General features: G+C 46.0%; 1 protein-coding gene across 1 annotated transcript in view; it reads left to right on the top strand.

Moving 5' to 3' along the window:
- Nucleotides 1–3,512: 3,512 nt before the first annotated feature.
- UNC13C (unc-13 homolog C) overlaps nucleotides 3,513–21,619 on the top strand; it is a gene marked incomplete at its 5' end in the record, with an annotated part of 50,662 nt that continues 32,555 nt past the window's right edge. Inside the window, 7 exons of the mRNA XM_083371759.1 lie at nucleotides 3,513–6,411; nucleotides 12,151–12,173; nucleotides 12,725–12,786; nucleotides 14,447–14,525; nucleotides 19,191–19,259; nucleotides 19,763–19,982; nucleotides 20,609–20,836. Of these exons, the coding sequence (XP_083227885.1) occupies nucleotides 3,513–6,411; nucleotides 12,151–12,173; nucleotides 12,725–12,786; nucleotides 14,447–14,525; nucleotides 19,191–19,259; nucleotides 19,763–19,982; nucleotides 20,609–20,836 (3,580 nt within the window). The remainder of the gene's footprint in view (nucleotides 6,412–12,150; nucleotides 12,174–12,724; nucleotides 12,787–14,446; nucleotides 14,526–19,190; nucleotides 19,260–19,762; nucleotides 19,983–20,608; nucleotides 20,837–21,619) is intronic.

Raw genomic sequence — 21,619 nt, 5'->3', positions numbered from 1 at the left:
GGGCCCACGGGCGGCACCGCCGGCGCCTGTGCTGGCCGCGGCTCTGGCCCGCAACCGAGCCCAGCCGCTTGTGCCAGCCCGGCCGAGGAGCTTCGTTTGCAGGCTCGCAGCCGCCCAAGTTTGCCCGGTAAGTTCGCGTGGGGCTACCGCGGGGCGCGCGCGCAGGAGGCCGGGTGAGGTCCGCGCCAGGTTCCCGCGCGCCCGGTCTGCCTTGGCACAGGTGCTGCCTGCCGGGGGCGAGGCCGAGCGGGTGGCTGCCTCCTCACATCGGAGAGGCGCCGCGGCTTCCGCCGGCCGGTGGCCTTGCCCAGGCTTTGCCGCGCGGGCGCTCCGGGAAGCTGGCGAGACGCGGAAGCTCTTCGGGGGCGGGAGGCCAGTGCCTGCGGGCCGAGCAAGGAGGCCCCTCGGTGCCAGCGACCCCGCCCCGTGCTCGAGGCTTGGGCGCGCTCGGCGTCTCTCTGGAGATCCCGGGAGGCTGAGGAAGGGCGGCGAGCGGGCGAGAGAGAGAGGGAGGGAGAGAGAGAGAGGGCGACCGGCCCTGTGGGGCTGGCTCCACCTTCGGAGCTCCCTGCCTCCCTCGGAGCATCGCTGGCGCCCCGCCCCGCCCCGCCCCGCTGGAGCCCTGAGAGCGGGACCAGAGCGGCGGGGATGGTCGCCCCCCAGGCCGTCCGCGGAGCCGTCCGGCTCCTCGGACAGTCGCTGGCGCTGCTCCTGAAGCGGACCGAGCGGCGCGGCCCCTTTGCGGCCGAGGCAGGGATTTCGGAGCCGCGGCTCTGGCCCCGCCGCAGGAAAGAAGCTCTTCCCTGAGGCCATCTCCCCTGCGCCAAATGCGGGGAGCGGTGGGGCTGAAGCGGCCTGGGAGTCCCAGGTTCAGATTCGTTTGAGAGCCGGAACGAAGTGCAGCTGGTCGCCGAGAAGAGGGAAAATGTTTCGTTCTGTTCTTTCTGGTGGTTTGTGTCCAGCCTGCAAAACCCAGGCAGAATTAATGCACTAGGAAGGCATTCCAGCGTGAAGCGCTTCCTCACGGATTTGCTGCAATATTTACTTTGTACACCATGCTGGGCTCCTTTCCCTGCAGCCCTCAGAGTGAATCTCTCTCCCTTGCCCTCCCCAAGGGTATTTTCTCATCCTGGCCCTTCTTAGCAAACCAGAGAAGGACACAAGGCTGCACACAAGGGAGCACAGCGCTGTGCCTAGGAAATATTGTTGAGGCCAGGCATACTGCAAGGCCAGGCAGATGTAGCAACTCCTATGATGCAGCTGCTGCTGTGCAGCCAATCTCCCTTCCTCGGAGTTCCTCTTTCTTTCTCTACCTTGGCAGAGCAGCAGGCAAGGTGCTTTGGGTTGCCAGGTGTGAATGCTTGCGGTTTCATGAACATTCTTCAAGTCAGAAAAGGACTTGGCTTCAGAACGCCTGGCTATCCTCTGGTGCCGCCTTGGACTCCCTTGGACTTGGTAGTCTCTTGCCTCTGAGCGGCATTAATCAAAATGGACAGTGACCACAAACTGTCTTTCAGAAGCCTAGTCGCAGTGCCTTTTCATGTGTTTGCTGATCTCAAAAGCCCAGTTTGGTTCTTTTTTTATTTTGCATTTCAGCTTGTTTAAAATTCACAAGTGCCCTGCAAGGACTGAAGTGAACTTGGCCATCCTGTCTGATCACAACATGCTTTGTGGGTTGAAAAGACCTTTAAAATCGAATGTGGATAGTCAGCACAGGGGTACAAACTTTACACAACAGCTGTGCTCAAAGAACAAGCCTGTTTACTCTGCTGGTGTTAAGATCTGCAGAAGATATTTTGAAGGTGCTGTAGTAGTGCAGCCTTGCACTTGGCCACAGGTTGGACTAGAGATCACCCCTAGAGACCTAGCGTTCTCTACTTCTGAGCCCCACTGTCAGACAGCCCTCTTTCTGCAGGGGGGAGAGAGATTCCAGACTATGGAATACACTGGGAGAATTTGAACATAATTAATTTTGAACTAACTTAATTTAAATGTGTTTAAGATTTTACAAATGGAACTATAATCTGAGGAACTCTAAGGAGCTAATATCTCTTCATATAGTAGATTTGCCATATTGGCAAAAATACAATGGAAATTAGATGTAATTGATATAATAAAATAATTATTGTGCTCTTATGCTCCTCCTTATATTCATAGAATGAAAAGTAAACACTTATTTCACAAAAATTGCCTTGTTTATTGAATTTTTTCTGAGTTATAGCTATAATTAGCAGTTCATTTTTAATATCTTGACAGATTTCTGATTCTAAGAAAAGAAGTCTTGTTTCAATTAAGACACACTTCTGTTATTTTATATATTAATCCTATGTACGGAGAAAATTGTGGTGTTCTGATACTGTAAAAAACTTTTAATTATTTGTATCCTGCCTGATTGTTTTATATTCACCATTATTTCAAAACAATTGCAGGGTTGTTTTTTTTTACTCTTTTCCATCCTCCTCCCCCCAAAAACTTTTTTTCTTCTTCAGTAGAAGAAGCATTGAGGAGAACAAATTCCTTCTGCTCTTTCCTGAATTTTTCTTTTTCGTTTCCCTTGACATCTAGAGCTTTTCTTTCAGATTATCTTTGCATTACAATCTTTTATTATTTATTTTATTTATTTATTATTTAAATTTATATACCGCCCTATTCCTGTAGGACTCAAGGCGGTTTTGCATTGTACCAGTTAGGGGGTTGCCATAGGAAATTTTCTTGTGTTGCACTTGTTTTAGCAATGCTAAGACAGAATAGGTGGATGTAAAGACAAAGGCATAATCAGATCTGGGTACTCTCTGAATATGTGTAATGTTCTCCTGACTTCTGAGTGATGCCATTAAAAAAAAAGTATAAAGTGCAAACCTGCCTGTGTGTGTTCAGACAAATTACTAGCCAAGTAGTCTCTCTATAGAACTGCCTGATCCCAAATAGCTTTAAGCAAAACATTTTGCATACTTGAGACCTGCTGACGTTAGTTCCTTTTTACCAAGGAACCCTATCTAAGAACAGAGCTGTAGAGATTCTGTTGAGGAACTCTAATTTGGTACATCGCTTATTTTTAAAAAATATTTTTCTAACCCCCAAACTGACAGGTATGCTGAAATGTGCCATGAAAACTAATTTACCTAACTTTCTCTCTTGATCAGCTTTTTTTCTGCAAATAGGAAATCCAGTTTCTCCAAATGTCATAAATTACTTTTTAAATAATTCTATGTATCAAAATGTCAGATGAGCAAGTGTTCAGTATCTTTGAGATGTGTAACATGAAGAATTTGGTTTGGAAGTAATATTAATAGTCTTCTTTGCTTTTTAGATGCTGCAGAGAGCAATGGAAAATAGAACCAGGATTGCTCAGACCTCTGGGCTCCTTCCTGAAGCTGTTCCTGCCTTCTGACTTGCCAGCCGCAGTTTACACTTACCAGTGTCTATTGTCCTGGATCATTGGAAGCACACAAATGCTTTCCTCAAGAAGGAACTGCAGTATTTGTGGGGAAGGATAACTGAGCTTGCCTTCCATGGTTTCTGCTCTCCTCCAGAACCAGAACCTTTTTCACATACCCAGGATTTATAAAGGAATGTTTACAAAGAAGTTGGACAACAATACAAGGAGCAAACAAGAGAGCTGTCAAAGCAAAAAGGAACTAAATATTTCCCAAGTTGGACAAGTAAAGCTATTCTCAATTAGTTTAAAAAGCACAGTAAAAAAAATAGCTAAGCATACGTCTGCTCGCAATTGGTCAGCTGCAGAGGAGAGAAGCAACCACGAATTTTCTCTGTCTCCAACTTTCAGCTATCGGGCAGCCATTGCGAATGGATTGCAACAGAGAGTTTTCTCAAATAAGAATGAAGATTCCTTTCGGGACGCACCTTCTAACGAAAGCTCATTCTCAAAATTTTTAAGTGAAGCCAAAGACCAAAACGGGAGCAAAGAATATTCATCGCACACAATGCCTATGAGACGCAACAGGAAGAGTGTGAGTAGCCTCGCCCCTTCAGATGGCAGTTCTGAAGGGGACCGCACACTGCACAACCTCAAGCTTGGTGCTTTACGGAAGTTGAGGAAATGGAAGAAGAGTCAGGAGTACGTCTCCTCAGACTCCGAGCTCAGCATGTGGAAGAAAACCTGGGGCCTGAGGAGCAAGTCTTTGGACAGAACTGCTCGCCCGCCAAAGTCCAGCACCTTGGAAGCAAGCTTCAGTTCCACCGGCTGCATCAGTCAGACCCACGATGTGATGGAAATGATATTCAAAGAGCTTCAGGGGATCAGTCAGATAGAAACGGAGCTCTCTGAATTGCGGGGACACGTCAATGCCCTCAGAGAGTCCATTGATGAGATCTCCAGCAATGTGGAAGTCGTGCAGAATGAAATTGAACAGTTGAGGACCGGGTTTGTACAATCACGAAGGGAGACACGTGATATATATGATTATATCAAACAACTTGGACACGCAGGGAGTAAAACTAGTCTTAGATTTTTAAACGTGCCAGAGGAGAAGTTTGAGAGTGTTGAACATGTAGTGCACAGAATATTAATGGAGAAAATGGGATTTTCGGAGGCTCAAAATTCTGTCAAAATAGAATTTGCACAGCGACTGGGACAACAGAGAGACTGTCCTAATGCCAAGCCACGGGCCATCCTTGTTTATTTTGAAACATCCCAGCACAGAGACCTGGTTCTGAAAAAGTCTTACAAGCTTAAGGGGACGGGGATTGGGGTTTCAGCTGAAATTCTCCCTCGAGATTCAAGAGAGCGGAAGCAGAGGAGCCTCCCTTCGTCTCAGACGTACGAGAGCATGGACCTGAAGTGCCTTGCTGCAGAGCTCAGAGCCAGAGAGCAGGATTGGGAGTTCCGTGATAACCATGGCAAAGAACTGGAACCTGATATCAGTCGGAACAGGTATGCAAAAATATCCAAATCTGCTCCACAAATGAAAAGAAATTCTGCCAAGGGCAAGGGAGATGCTCTTAAAAGGGCTCCAGACGGCAAGACTTTCCCTGGTCAAGGCAGCCCACCGAAGGAGATCAGAGCTGGCAGCTCTTCCAACATGACTTCTCTGTGGCCGTCACAGGATGATTTGGCAGCACTAAAACTCAGTCGTTCAGAGTCTGATTTTTCTAAACTTTGCCAATCTTTTTCTGAAGATTTTTTAGAGAACCAACACTTCATCAAAACGAACGGGAGCTCGCTTTTATCCTTTTCTGACCGGGAACTCTGGCAGAGAACACAGGCTGACCCCGCCGAGTGGAGTGGGGATCTGCAGGAACAGGGGTTTAATCCAGAGGGCCCCCCTCATAGACTTGAGAGTGAAATGGAGAATACAGAAACCATTGACAGTGGGGTCAGCAATGGGATGGCATGTGCCTCAGGTGACCGGAGCCATTATAGTAACTCTCAGGTCTCCTTAGAAGATGAACTTGCGCCATGGAAAGACTGGAATCGGCTAGACCAGAATAGAGACACGGGAGTAAATTCCTCAAGCTACCAACATTTGGGTTATAACTTAAACGATTTTTCCAACCAACAAGTAAACCTCAGCCAGTTCTTAGATGCCCAGTATGAGGCAGAAAATTATGATTATGCCCTAGACAGTCACCGCCTCTCTGGGGCAGGGCCCACTACTGAAATGCAGTGGTCCAGCCAGCTCACTGGGCAGCAGGAGGCTAAAGCCAACACCATCTTCCCTACCCAAACCAGGAAACCTGTGATGTATCGAAGCCAAAGCGAGTTGCCCAGCACGGATGCTGAGGAAGGACCTCCCAAGTCTTGGCACAGCCGGCTGAGCATTGACCTTTCAGACAAAGCCCTCCTCTTTCCCAAATTTGGAAGTACCCTGCAACGGGCGAGATCAGCTTTGGAAGTGGTATGGAATAAGAGCACTCAGAGTTTAAGTGGCTGTGAGGATAGCGGGTCATCGTTTATGGGAAGGTTTCGCACACTGTCTCAATCCACTGCTAATGAATCAAGCACCACCTTGGATTCTGACATTTACACAGAGGCCTCCTATTATCGAGCTGAAGATGGGGAAGATCCCAATGAATCCATGGGTGAGCTTGAAACAGATTATGTGGAAGTTATGGAGCAAGTCCTTGCTAAACTGGAGGGCAGGACGAGCGCAACTGAGTTGGGAGAAGAGACGCAGGGAGGAGAAGTGGAGGTGGCAGCTGTTGCACAAGAAGACTCTCCTAGTGGCAGTTTGGAGAACCTGGTGGCTGATCAGCACATGTGGGAAGTTGCCAGGGAAGATACGGTGGCTGGAGATGAACTAGATGGATGTGAAGAGGGAAATAAGAATATTCCAGTAGTCCCTGCTAAAGTGCCCATAAAAAAAAAAGGCACCCCATCTTTTAAAGAAGCTGCTCTGAGGGCATACAAGAAGCAGATGAGTGAGGTGCAGGAAAAGATCCTTGCTGGAGGTAGGGTGGATTTACATTTTGCTTACAAACAGCAATAAACCAAAAAAAAAGAAAAGAAAAGAAAGAAAGAAATGTTGAATTGTAAGAGTCCTTTTTTTCTGTTGGAATAGAAACTCTGCTAAATTCTGCTGTAGGGCGGGGAAGATTAAACTCTTAGTTTGTGACCAGCTCCATGATGGGGGATAAATTCACACATTTCCTTGAGGGTGCAGAGTATGTTCTTTGTTTTGAGGGTGAAGTGATGTGTGATTATGACTTAGTATGATATAGTAGTCAATAAATCATGGTTTAGAAATCTTGATGATATGTATTATTATGTATCAATGCAGCTAGCTTCTTATTTAAAAATATGTTTAATGGGTGCAAATCTCTGTTAGGTCCTCCAGTGCCACTTGTGAGAGACCACCTGGAAAATTCTGTGGGAAGTGGTTGATTACCTGGAGCATCGGGGGCGAGGCCTCTTATTTTCCCAAGCCCTGTTTTGATGCTGACCTCTACCTTTAAAATGAATATAGGGTCACATCCTAAAACCCTTAATAGTTTGGGGCAGGATTGACAGCCTGCCTGAGGGTCTTAAAAGGGTTTATTGCAATCGGCCATGAAATGTTTGCATGGTCTGTTGGTGCTGCTTAGAGTGTTTTGGGCTGGGGTTGTGGTCAGGGTTATGGACAGGGACTAGAAAAGAAACCATGATTAAAATTAGGATAATTTAAAATAATTATGTGGGCTCATTTGTTCCCCTCCAGAGAAATCACTTCATGGCAGCCAGGTGGGGTAGAGGCCACTTTCAGTTGGAGGTTTATACTTTGCCAGAGGCCCACCTTGCCCCTGTGACTGACAGCCACCTCCATTTCCCTGGCAGAATCTGTATGAAGGGCAGGTGAAGGTGCTGAAGGGTGGTTGCCCAAAGGGGAACTGAGTGGGGGACTTTGGATACTCATGTCCAAACTATGAGCAGCCAAGGATTGATAACCACCAAGGCCGCTGTGGGTCCGAAGGGATCCATTTGGCTGGTTAGGAAGTGCCACATTAGCAGTTCCTCCTTGTAGCGTCAGAGAGCAGATTGCCTCAGGAATCCGATCGCCTATTTTCTGACCATTTTGATTTGGGGGATTCACTGCTGATAACTGCACTGTAAACTGAACAACCAATAGAGAGCCGCAGAGATGACCTTGGAGAAACTATCCAGAAACAGTTACAGAAACAAAAGCATCCATTAAGTTTGGGAAACAGATAAATCAGCTCAGATTAATTCACTGGGGGGGTGTATAAGAAGGAGAGACAGCCCAGCTCTCAAGGTATCACTCCAGTCAATCCTCTGCTTCCCCCCATCCTCACCCCCTTTGCTGGCTTTAAAGATGCTGCCTCTGTGTCATTGCTGTTTCCTCCACGGCATGGGTCTCAGCCTCTGGATCTTGCAAAGCTTTGCTGATAACACATTTCAAGAAAGACTGCAGAGAATGGCTGCCTCTCTAGCCGTGTGCTCTGGAGGGGGCTGGCTGGATCCCAGCCTGGAGCTAGAGGAGCTTGCCCACTCTTGGTCCCAGCTCCCCACAAAATGAGAAGTCTGCACTCACACCACATCCACAAAAGCACCTTCCCCAGACCTACGTGTTTCTGCACAGCACTCCCATGTCTCATCATGATTTCTGTCTGGAAGCCCTGGCCGAGCAAGTATCATGGTGGGGCTGAAGCTTTTAGATAAATGCAGCAGCCCTCTCCCCATCTCACCCCCTTGGCTCTAGTTCCTCACTCTGTCTAGCCCCATGTACGGTACTTCCTCTAGAAACTGACTGTGCCCTGGAGCATAGTGTTTTGTGGACTGATTGATTTGATTTTTATCCTGGCTTTATAAGTTACTTTATAAGTAACTCAAGGCATCAAGCATACATTATACTCCTTGTTACCTCTGTTTTCCCCTCAACAACCACCCTGTGAGGTGGATTGGGCTGAAAGAGGGACTGACCCAAAGTCACCTAGCCAGCTAGCGTACCTAAGGTGGGACCCTCTCTTGGTCTGTAGGCCAGCATCTTCACCATAGACTAAACCGGCTGCAGTTCCAGTAGAGATGAAGTTTCATGTGGGCATCCTAAAGCAGGAAGAGACTCCATTTGTAACTTGGGATAAGGTTAGGTTCATACATGGCTGGTGGGGCTGACTGCAATCCCTCTGAGTCCATGGGGAGCTCAGTGACAAAAGGGCATCATACCGTAGGACGCATCCTTCAGGATGGAACTTTTAAAGCCCCGCAAGGCAAGGGATGTGGGCTTGTGTGTGTTGAGAGATTGCATGCCTAGATCCCAAACCTGGAATAGTGTGCCACTGAGCAAGCACTGTCTGTCACATTTCCAGGCTTCTGCCCTAGTTGGAGGAAATTTCTCTGATCTGAACAAACCTGGGATGGAATAAACTGAAGGGTAGTTCATTTTGGGAAGATGTACGAATGAATTTGCAATGTTTGGTTGAAAAACTCTTTCTCTGTTAGTTGCAAGGTACTAGAGACCTTCTGGAAAGGGGGTCCTCTCCACTTGGAATCAGCCCCTTGCAGAAAGGCTAAATGCCAAGGCTTCTGTGCAAAGGCAAAAGGCCACCACGAGACCTCTTGTGTACAAACAGCGAGGAATGCTTTCCTCTTTCTTGCAGCTCTCCCCAAGCAACCCTGCCTGGTGTACACCTTAGAATATTTGCTTTGAATGAAGTTGTTGTCTTTAAATTCTGGTTAGGAAGGTTTTTGGATTTTCTCCAGCACCATGTGTCATCAAACTGAGAGATGTTCTTATGAGGTCATTTCTGGGGGCCCCAGGATGGCCTGAGGAGGTAACGGGAGATGGATAGATAACAAAGGGAATTGCCCCCAAGACTGGAAAGTCTGTTTGAAATTATGACCACACAACGCGGCAGCATTCATTTGTCATCAGGAGTGTTTAGAGGCTTGGCAAAGCCAGAGCACAGTTCTGCCATGTGCCTAGGAGCCAAAGAATTGAAACGATACAAGTGGTAGAAACTTGCAAAGTGGGCAGAGAGAAAGGGGTGTAGTAATAGTAGTATAGTACATATGTGCTTACTATTTATTCTTAGGCCTAGTTGCAGCAAGGGATGGGGTGGGACAGAGAATGGTTCTACAGAGAAATGGTGGTTCAAATTCATAGAATAATACAATGCAATGTTTAGGTGGGAGATTCCAATGAAGAGCTGACAGGCAAGCAGCTGTGCAGTTGCCATCTGGTTCTGCCTATGTGCCATTAAGAACTTACTCCACTGACCATGGTTGGTTTTTCTTAGGCAAAAAGTATGCAAAATCTAGTGAGTTTGGAAATTCTGAAGGATTTTCTGGATTTATTTGGTTTGTTGCATTCCCTGATGGCCCATTTTCAATCTCTGTCCCAGCAGCTCTTTGCAAGGGTTTGGGCCATCTTTGCCCTGGGCAGCAGAAGGGTCTCCTTGGCACACGGTTTTTGCTCTGGGGAGTCAGTGGAGGAGAACTCGGCAAAGACTTTTCTGTCAAAGAAACATTGGAGAATGATCTAGGATGGTTTCTGACAGGGTGCCTAGAAACTGAGATGAGGACCCAACAATGTGACCTCACTCCCACACCCCCGAGACAGATAGTGCTGACAGTGTTTAAAAATCTACATTCTCACATGAAACCTCACATAGTTCAGTGTGCAAGATTTGATGAGTTCAGATCTCTAAACTTCATTATTTAAATAGGTTATTTTTATTTTTGTGCCCATGGCAGTTTAAAATGGTGCAGGGATGCCTATCAATTGATAGGCTTAGTTTTTTCTGTTGCGGTTGAAAGCAGGACCAAACCTGACAGATGTTGCCCTTGAACAGGGAGTTTTGTGGACAGGCCAGGAAATCATCAGTCTTGGGGGAACAAATACAGGGGACCTGTAGCCCTTTGCCTGAGAGCACAGCTTAATCTGCTAAGGCTTCTTTTCCTGCCTGTTCCCCCCCCCCACACACACACAACTTGTGCCCACTGATTGCAATTGCTCCTCTCTCTGTCAAGCAGCTAAGATTTTGCTTTGGCCTTCTCTGGATCAGACCATTGCTATTCATTTGCTATGCGCCATAATCCTCTCAATTGGGCACAGAACATTAGATCCTTTTGCCTGCGTCTAGGCAAAAGCATTCTAATATCCTCCAGGCAAACTCTGCATTGGAGTAATGACTTTAGAATAATTTAGTTGCCACCATCCTGGGGCTGTGGCAACAGCTGTCTGGGCAGACAAATCCAGGGAGTCGGGGAGTGTGTCCCTCCTTCTCCCCGCTTGGGTTCCTTAGGTCACAGGGATTGTCTGGATGAGATTCAATATCTCTCTGGCCCACTTAAAAGCTTGCTGCACCTTCTGACTAAGACCCTTTATTTACAAGGTGGACAGGAAGTGTTTTCTGGCCCCAAATCTGTGAGACAAGCTTGCTGTAGGGGACAAACAGGCTGAGAAGAGAGCAGCTGATTTCAGCACACACAACCCCCCCCCCCAATCTTCATCCTGTCACTAGTTCCAAGCTACTACCCATAGTTCTGTTCACAGAAGTCTTCCTGTTTGGTGCTGTGTGTCTTTGGGATACACCCTCAGTTAAAGTGCATAATTTGTAGCTGACTAGATGTCTGTATACAGGAAGCTTTAATTCCTAATGGCCACAAAGGATTTGATCAATGCAGCATCATTCATAACAAGACACTTGCTGAAGGATCCACTGCGTTCAGAGGGAAAAGTATTACATGCTACCGCTTTTTACTCTGGCTTCATCTGTTTAATTGAGCAATCCTAATTGAGCAGATTTGTTTTTGTGGCCAAGAAAAAACACAATATATATTTCTGATTTACAAGAAAAGAAAGGCCCCTGTTTTAATTACTGTCCTTCATTAGACTGTAATGGTGTCAAGGCAGAGTCATGCCAAAGCCTTGCTGTTTTTACTGTTAGTCACAGAGACCAACCATTTCTTATTTTTATGTTTCCCTTCCAGGTCTGTAATTACTTCTTGGAATGGGTGGGGGGAGAGGGACTCCTTTTTCTTTAGGCTTGAAATAAAAGGCCATCCTCCCCTCCATGCCCCCTTCCAAAGTGATGGCGGTCAGTTCACCCTCTGAACACCACTGAGCCACCCAGGCAGGGTGTTTGGAAGACTTTCCATCCAGAGCCAGGACTGCAGGGAGGATGTTAGGGGCATCTGAGAAGGAAATCATTTGATGGTGGTTTTCCTGGAATGTGTGAGGTGGGAAGGGTTTCCCAGCATGCCTCCTTCAGCCTGTGGGTCAGGCTTTGCAGGCTTTGCAGTCCAGGAGGGGCTTTCAATGCCTTAATCCACAGATTCTTGCTATGATTAGGTGGGCCATGATGCTGGACCATGAGTCACTTTGCCAGGCTGGCATCTGAGTAAGCAGAACACCTCTTCTTCATAAAGATGAAGATCCCCTTGGATGAGTTGCTTCAGGTCCTGAGGGTTCTTTTTCACACTTGAAAATCCTAGTGCACATTAATGGAACCAGCCTGAGAAAGAGGTCTAATTAAACACACTAGCTCTTCAGAGGCCAGCCGTAACTTTAACTTTCCCTGCCAGGCCGAAGTAAGTAAGTGGGAGAGGAGGTCCCAACCTGGTTTAGGATCTGAGTATAAAGTTCAAGAGCCTCCTGGCCAGGCTCTGGGTAGGATTGCAATATTCACTATGCACATTTCTTGGAGACGTTGTGTCTAATTTTTATTCCCCTCTTCCCAATTCTTTTTCAGATAGCAGTTCTGTGGATGAAAAGGTTCCAAATTTGCATCTTTCCTTAAAGGGTGGTGTCTTTTGTGGGCGTGTGGTTGTGGCTCAGTCGACCTGTTTGGTCTTTTAATTTAAGTTGTGAGATGCGCATGCCCCCCCAGCTTTCCATGCTTCTGTCTTCCTCTTTCTCCATTGATGTGTCCAGATGCCTCCCCTTGACATGCAGACTGAGTCCCCACTGTTGTGGTTTTTTGAATCATAAATTGTGCCAGCTTAGGGATCTGCTGTTGCCAAACCCAGGTTTCCCGTTTTGCACCCTAGGACCAGCACGTCCACTGGCCAACTGCCGCTTGTACTCCAGGGTTTAAAGGGAAACCGCCTGCAGGGGTGGGGTACACAAGGCAGATTTCCCCTTCAAGGCTGAATGTTGCTCTGTTGTCTTTTCAAACAAGATGGATTTTAGCTTTGGCGTGGTGGAGCTGGCCCTGCTTCGCATTCGTGTTTCCGTCCTCGGTGTTGTTCTGTATATGGCCCCTCTCTGCTTGCCACCTGCCAGCACTTGCTGAGAAGCTGAGCTGTCCCTTCTTTCCCTTCAAGGCTCTTGCTGTCAGTGGACGTTCTTTGGAGGCTTCCAAACTTGCTGTCCAAGCCTTTTCTGGGTAAGTACCTGCACCTCCCTGTCTGAAAAAACTGCCCTTGAAGGATGTTACTGTTCTTTGGAGGAAACATTGATAGCAGCTCCTCTCAACAAGTGGGGAGGAGAAGCGAAGCAGCAGAGAGGATGCTCAGATGACTTAGGAGAGACTTGATTAAATTTGAAGATATTTGAGAAGAAGCTTAGCACAAACCCAAACTGGAGACATGGAGAGACAAAGCCAGGGAATTGCCTTGTTCTGCAAGGACTACTTTGCCTCCCTAAAAGTTCATCCTCCATGCAGCTGCTGGAATTCTGACCGTTCCCCAGAAACTCCTTGCTCCAGCTACGCTGTCAGTTGTCTGAAATATTGTCAGAGTTGCCACCAGTTAACTAGATTCCATTTCCAATTATTCTTTACCATGACATCTCCAACCTAAGTGCCAGAAGAGATCCTTTGCCTGCTGGCCCTGCTGGTGACAATACAACCTTCTCTTAAATTCTGCTTTTATCAGCTTTGTGGTTCTCCATTGGTTTCAACATTTTGGAAGAGTTTTGTGATATGCACATTCTTTCAGAGTGTATGTGGGTCTGGTCATTTCATTACTCCTCTTTGTTTTCTGTGTGCCGGTCATTTTGTTTCCTGTTTATAGAGGTTTATATTATTATTGCTTATCATGCAATCAACCAATTGTTCAGACAGGATTTGGCATTATTGAGTCCTTTCCAAGGACTTGGGATAGGCAGATGTTGATATTATTATTTAAGATTTAATCTTCAGTTTGATCCATAGTCTGGGACTGGTAAAAATGTAACGTTTCAAGTCCTAACCAAGGACTTAAGAGCTATTAAGGTAGCATATGAGTATATAGGCACTTCCGAGTAGGGTGGTTTTTTGCAAAGTCAGAATACTCAGGTCTAATAAGTTTGAAATTTGCATGTATCTAGGCAGTCCTTTGGGTATTGCTCCAAGGGCTCCTATTACTATTGGTACAACCATTGATTTCTTCCTCCACAATCACTCAACTTCAGTTTGCAGATCGCGGTATTTCATTATTTTTTCTAGCTGTTTCTCTTCAATTCGTGCATCACCTGATATTGCAATATCAATGAACCAGACTTGGCCTAGTGTTGTGGGTCAGATGTCTGTGTGTTTGGATTCGAAAGTTCCATAAGGATCTTGACCTGTTCATTTTCAAGAACTTTGTCAACTTGGTGTTTTTGCTGCATTCAAACCCAAACAGATATTCAGACTGGATTTGGCATTTTTGTATACCTATCGAGTCCTTTCCAAGGATGTTGTTGTTGTTGTTTTTCCATAACACTGTGCAGAGAAATGTCAATGTCTCTCCTCCAGCCTCTAATTATGATCTTGGATGCAAGGAAAAAACACCACAGAGTTTTTCTGGGAAAGATATGGAAGAGGCTTAATAGTTCATTGGCAAGGCCACTTTGGAAGGAGCAAAAAACCAACAGCAGTGTATGAACTTTCATTGTGGTCCTTTTGAATTCAAAAGGCCAAGGTATTCTAATTTCAAAAGTTCTGGGGATTTTTAAATGCTTCCCAAAAACGTCTCAAGGGACTACAGGAGTCTGTGACTTTTAACACTGGTGTGGTTTTCTTCCATATGAGCCATACATCTTGGTATGTTCCATGCATCCATCCCACTTTCTCACCTTTTCAGCCCTGGGAGTGCTCTGTACGGGATCGATAGCATGCCAGACCTGCGACGGAAGAACACATTCCCTGTCATCCGAGATGTGGTGAGTTCCTGGCAGCATGCTGTCGCACTAATGCAGTAACGTGATGAGTAACACCTCACCCCCCATGCTTTAGCTAATCGCGGCTACTCTGCTTGCTGTGGAGCCCAGCCAGGGAGAAGAGGGAGCCTGAACTGCTCATCCATTGGGAAGACTTGGGGGCAAGAGCAGCAGATTACAAATGAGGCCTCCGTAGAAGAACAAAATCCATTATTCTCGCCTGTTTAGTTAGAGACAGGCAGAGGCCTCTGGGTTTTATGGTTGGTCAGGATAGGTGGCCGCAGAAGTACAAGTAGCCTTCCACTGAGGACCACACGGAGACAGGAATTTCTGTCATAAATCGTTACAGTTGTAAGTCACTACATGATAGGAGCCATCAAAAAATGTTGCAAATTGTGATTGTATGACTACAGACCGCAGCAACTGAGTGTAAATTCAAGCCCATTGCGAAGCACCCAAATTGTAATCATGTGGGAGCTGCTGCAAGAGTTTGCAACAGTCGTAAGTGCGAATGTTCAGTGAATTTAAGTGGTGCTCACAGGGAAAACATGAGATAGCTAAGAGATTCAGTTCAGTTACCCACTTGAAGATTTTTCAAGGGGCGAAAATAAGGTAGGATTTAACTGTGGTATTTTGGCAGCCTTGATGGCTGTAGAAATATTAATCATTGTATGTCATTGTCCTTACAATATCTGGCTATTAATGCTTTTCCTAATTCTTTCTATCAATGCTGGATTTTCCAGGCAATGGTAAGTGATTTTATTGCTTGATGTTGTGAAATTTCCCAAAGGTTCTATCCCAGGGCAACTGTTCACTGCAAATTGGACATTTTCCACAATAATGCTTTGGTTTCAAATTGATTTGAAGATGTTAAAATCTGCCTTAAAAATGATTTCTCTCAGCCCTGAAAACAGCTTAAGTCCCCCCAGAAGCCTGCTGATTGCAGGTGCATCTTAAGAGATTAGCCTTCGTTCTTTCAGGGGTCCACATGGAGCTCCTGGCTTGCTGGATCAGGGTGAGCTTCTCTCCCACTGAGTTAGTTGCAGCTAAAGCGGATGCAGCAGTGATCGTTGGACTCTGTAGGGATCTGTTTTGGGGCCAGGATCACTTGAAGCAATGACTGGGCAGCTGCTCATTAGAGCTGTGGATGATATTAAATTGGGGGTGGGTGGGTCTCAACAATGCTCAGGGTGGGAGAATAAGATCTGTGACCCAGAACTTCAAAAATAGAAATAGCCAGTCACACTGACACACACTCTGTTTCTTGTTGGTATCAGCCTTGCTTGCTTGGAGTCATGTTGGATGAACAAATAGATAATCACACTGGTTTTCCCAGAAATTGCAGGGGATTTTCTGCTTGACCCTTTCAAGGTTTTCCAAACGTGGGGGAGGGGGGGGACAGTAGACAGGGTTATGCAAATTTAATTTTGCAAGGGGGGGGAAACAACAGAATTTCCCTCAACAGAGAGGGCTGCCGGTGGACTCTAAACATTTTGCTGACAGCTAGCAAGTTTCCCATGAAGTTGATGCTGGAGAAAATTGCATCTTTCACTGTTTTCCAGGCCATCTTGTTGTATTTACTCCTTGCCATGATAGAGAACCATTTTTTGATGTTAGGGGATGGATGTGTTATGAGGAGGAATATTTATTATTCATTATTAAAATTAAAGATAAATGGCTTTCCCCCACATCTTCAGACTGCAGAGATGCTGCTTTCAATTCTGAGCAACCTGTGCCTAGGTAAGAAGTTCTTGGATGATCAGCTGACATTGCCCTGGGAGACTGAAGACTTTGTAGAAAGCCAGAGCTCTGGATGCCCATTTCCCACTAATGGTGCTTGGGGAGGATGTGAAACCTGGCCAGGCCACAAAGGACAACAAATCTGCTTCTGAGACATCTGGGGCGGCAGGGCTTGCTGGCCAGCATAGCCTCTTATAGCCAGAGGGATTCAGAGCTGCCCTGCATAGCTCCCTGGGGCAGGAAGCCCTCCTGTCTGGAGGGGACGGCCTACCAAAAGGCCCAGACTGCCAGCCTTCTGCCATCTCTCCTGGGCACAGCCATTGGCAGAAAGGCAGGGGGAAATGTGCTGAGACACCCCTGGGAAGCTTTGGGTGGTGGCCTTTGTATTTTGGTCCCCATGGCAAAGGTGACCAGCCTCAATTCTTAGCCTGTCAGTCCTTGGGCAAAAGTGGGATCTGCTTCACCACTAGCCTTGGCAGACCATTAATCACAAAGATCCATGACTTTCCTGTGAACTCCTTGCAGTGGCCAGATAAGCAGCAGCAAGGTGGTGTCAGCATGGCACAAAATTAAAGGTAGAGAAAGAAAAGGCAATTTTCCTTGTCAGGGAGGCGATTATTATTAATCATAATCCAAGCTCATAAACGGTTGGCTTTGGAAACTATTTATTTAATTTATATGACTGCTTGATCAGGGTGGGGTGCCTCCTATGTCAACTTACATGCCTCTTTGCAAAGAGACTCAAACATAGCTATTGGAACCATTTAAGTCTAAAGAAACCGATACATCTCTTGATAAATTAAGTTGCCAGTGAGAGAAGATAAGGATTGGTTGGATCTTTGACTCTTGATAGAGTAAAATTCTCAGCAGATGTCAAGATAATTTGAACTGCCCCTATAGAAAACCTGATCACTTGAGGCAGAAGGATGTCCAGATGGTCAGCAATAAACTCTCACAGCAATGTCACTTTTTTCTCTCCTCCTGTTCTTGCCCAAATAGTTTCAACTTAAATTCTTAATTCTGTGCAAGTATATATTTTCTTTATATGGAGTGCAATATTTCTGTTTTTCTTTTGTTCCTTTGGAACAAACTGGAGACTTTCAATCCTCTGTGCCAGTCACAGACATCATCCCACTGAGTTTCAGCACTGCCTGCCATGTCATCTTTGTCTTCCTGTGGGAGAGTTTTTCTCCTTCATTTTCTTTCCAGTGTGCACTGATGTACACATCACCCATCTATCCCCTCCTAGCCTCTGTTGTAGTTTTCAGTCATATTCTGGAGTTTTTTCCCCACCATTGTGTTCTGCTCTCTTGGCCCTGGTCCTTGGCTGAAAAAGGGAAGGTGACAAGCAAATAGAAATATTCATAATTAATCAGTAGCAAGGGGAATTCATTTTGAGTTAGCACCACAAACCAGCTAAATCATCAAGAATTTGTAAAGAAAAGCGTGTGAGATTAATTCATTTATATTGCTACAATAATGAAATAAACAAAATAACAACATGCCAGTGATTTATTCTTACTTTACCTCATAATTATGTGTGGAGTTAATCATGTATGATAGAAAACTCAGCTAAGAACACAACAACAATTTATTAAAGCTGGCAAGTTGACAGTGAATTACTGACCTTCTGCTGAAGAATTCAGAGTCTGGTCATCCCAGGTTTAAGATAAGTTTACAGGGATGGAAGGTGAACCGGCTATCCATTTGGCCATTGAGGAGGAAATGCTTTGCAATGGAGAGCTCTCAGGGTGTTGAGATCCACGAATGCCCTCAAAGTGATTGTTCCTCTCCTGGTCTGACCCTGCATTGCAGCTTGAGAAGGAGAGGTGTAAAGACCTCTGCTCTCACTGCTGTGGGTAATATCACTGCTGCTCCGGGAGATGTGAAGCAGCCTCCGAGAGGGCGGGGAGCCTTCCTGGTCTTGCCTCTCCCTCCCCTACCTGCTTCCCGGGATTTTTCCTGCAAATCAATCCATTCTGAATCAGTAATGTGGAGAAAAAGGCCCACAATGTGTAATTTTTTATTGTTTTAACATTATTTGTTTTTGGTATTAATTTTTCTGATTTCTCCTTCTGTCAATAATAAAAGTAAAACAGATGCTACCTAATACGTTTTGTCAGCAGCTTGTAGTCCATTTGTAATAAAACACGAACATTTTAAATGAAATTGAATTAATATGTTTATAACTATTGTCCAAATAAAATATATTTTCAATCTTTTATACTATATATACTCCAGTATTCATCATACTTATGAGCTCCAGTATTCAAATTATACATCACAGATTTTATAAAGATGTGAAGTGATTTAATATCTGTGAAAGGTGCTAAAAATAATGTCAATGTTTCTCAAAATGGTGGAGTGGCTTTCCTGCTGCTTTACAGTATTGTTTCTGCACTAGTGATTATGTTTCACGGACCTAGGAAGGCCGGAAGTGTCTCTTCTGCATCTTTTCAGCCATTACCCTGGTTGCTGGACAGCTGCTTCAGAGGAGGAGCAGCTGAACAGGGCACCAGTCCTCCAGGGAGATGCCATCCCAGGCAAAGGCCTTTAGTGGGCCTTTAGTCCTGATTGCTAACTGGACCTGGGCTAAGTATGATGTCTAGCCCTGCGGAACCTGCCAGCCCCAAGTTGGCTTAAAACAATCACTTTTGCCTGGGTTCATAGGAATGACCAAGTCGCCACCGCACTTTGGCTGCAAATTCTTTAGACTTGTCCTAGGATTTTCAGGTGGTAAAGAGAGGGGCACGAGGCAGCCTTTATGAGGACTTTTGCCCATTGTCCCCAATGGAACCTTCTACTTGACCCAGAGCTCAGGAACCATAACAAGGTTTGGGCAGGATTTTGAGAGCAGCTTTTGTTCTAGGCTGCTGTTTCCTTCTTGCCCTGCCACTTTTTACTGCCCATATCTTTTGCCTTTGACAGACGCTGGCTGCCCGGAAGCCGGGGGTCTCGCTGGCCATGCTTGTCCGGACATCCCTGAATAATGAGATGGTAAGAAGAAGAATGGAGCCTCTTTCTGAGGCTTCCACCAGTGTTGGACTTTGGGTGGGAGGCCTGCCTTTCTGCATAGTGGTAAAAAGAAGCTGGCCTTGAATTGAAGATAATCCCCCCCACCCCAAAGGAAGGGCAGGTAGAAAACCAACCCAACACCAATGCTGTACCCAGCTTTCTTGCCCTGCCACCATGCAGAAGCCACTTTCGGCTGAAATGATTCCTAGATTCCCCTTCCTGCTATAAAAGTGTGCTTATGCACTGGAGACAAATTCCTTGTGAGTCTAATCACACTTGGCCAATAAAGAATTGTAACCTGTGTGTGTGTGAGGATTGCACATACATGTATGTACATCTGGCTGAAGCCACACTCAGAAGAATAGGCAGGGACAGGACAAATTAATTAAATCAGTAACAACCAATTGAGAATGGCTGCCTCTGCACCCAGTGGCCGTTTTCTCTCCCATCCTTCCTCTCTCCAATCCCCTGTGTTCTTCCTACAGAAACTGCACGTTTTCAAAAAGACTCTGCAGGCGCTCATCTACCCCATGTCCTTGACCACTCCACACTACTTTGAGGTGTGGACAGCCACAGCCCCCACCTATTGCTACGAGTGTGAAGGGCTGCTCTGGGGCATTGCCCGACAGGGAATGAGATGCAGTGAGTGTGGAGTGAAATGCCATGAGAAGTGCCAAGACCTCCTTAATGCCGACTGCCTTCAGCGTGAGTCTTGGGGTGCCCCCTCTTTCTTTCTAGCAGGGGGACCATTTTTGTGGGCATCCTGGGGTGGGAAAAAAGGCCACAGGCAGCCTTTGTTAGTGCTGACTGACACTATGGGAGCTGCCTCTACCAGCTCCAGGATTTACTCACTTTTCTAATTGTCTGGTTCATGAAACAATTGACCCACCAGCTGGGTTAGCTAAGGGTGGTCGCCTCCTTTGTGGTTCAGTGGGTTAGGCACTCTCTACCTTGAATTGCTCCTCTCCCCCCCACCCATTTATGGCTATTGCTTCCTGCAGGATCAGCTGAGATCAAGTCAAAGCCCTGTGGATGCCATGGATTCCTGTCATTTCAGTAAAGACAAAAGGCAGACCTCAGTGCCCCCCACCTATGGTCAAGCCAAAACAGGGACTTTAAAGCTCTTCCGCTTGGGTTCCTGTTGGTGAGCCTTGGCAGCACCATCCAATAATGGCATTTCCTGGGGATCTTTGTTGTGTTTGGTGTCCAGGGAATCAGCCCTCTAAAATCCAAGGAGAGGATGGACCAATTTCTGAGGTTTCAGGAACCCTTCCTAATGACTGGATCCATAAATTATGGCATGTAATATGATTATTATGGTATTCCCTCAGGGGCAGCAGAGAAGAGCTCAAAGCACGGGGCTGAAGATAAGACCCAGAGCATCATTACAGCAATGAAGGAGCAGATGACAATTCGGGAGAAAAACAAACCAGAGATCTTTCATCTGATCCGGGAGGTGTTCCAGGTTTCAAAGGAAGAGTTCTCAAAGCACACAAAGGTGGCCAAACAGAGTGTCCTGGATGGCACCTCCAAGTGGTCAGCAAAAGTAACAATCACAGGTGTGATAGTTCACCAGCTTTTTTCTCCAGTTGTCTTTTTGTATCTGGTCCAGCAAACTACCTTGTGGCCTGTGAATGAAAAACTAAACCAAACCAGAGTCCTTTGATGGGGTTGAGTAGCAGATCAGTCTGCGGAGAGCGGAGAGAAATTCCCTTCCCTGGAGGTGCTCACTTGGACTGGAAGTACCTCCCCCTCCATTGGGCATAGTTTAATGGATTCCTCCACTGGCCTGGGGGGGGAGGGGTGTCAGATGGCCTCTTTGGTCCTTTCCAGCTCATGCATAACAACTTTCATCCCTTTCTAGCAGATAAATCCATTGGCCACTTAGAGGTTTGTTTATACAGCCCCAAGCTCACAGGGGAGGATGGAAATACTCCAGGGGCTTTGGCATGAATCTCCTCTTGCTGTCAGTGCTCTGGCATAATTCCAGTTTGCTATCACCTCTGGCAGAGAGACTTGTGCTAAATCAAGTTATCTTCTCTTTTCTTTACGACATTTACTGTACATTCCACCTTTCATAATACCTTATTATCTGTAACTTTACTTTATGGGAAGAAATTGTCTGAAACTGAATGTAAGTTATGAGAAATGTGTCTCTTCTGTAGAGACCATATTAACCTTATGGTTCTTATCATTCTGCATAACCATATTAACTGACAGATAGTTAATAGCTGGTTGATTTATTTATGTAAACCCATTTTATTGCTAAATTGTGAAACTAGGTAAACCCAGTCCTTAATTAAGCACATAAGAGATCTGCAGTAGGAATGTATCCAGAGTTT

Source organism: Vipera ursinii (assembly GCF_947247035.1).
Source record: "Vipera ursinii genome assembly, chromosome: 11".
Classification (NCBI taxonomy): Eukaryota; Metazoa; Chordata; class Lepidosauria; order Squamata; family Viperidae; genus Vipera; species Vipera ursinii.
The sequence above is the reverse complement of the archived record's forward strand: the minus strand, read 5'-3'. Positions and strand labels throughout refer to the sequence as shown.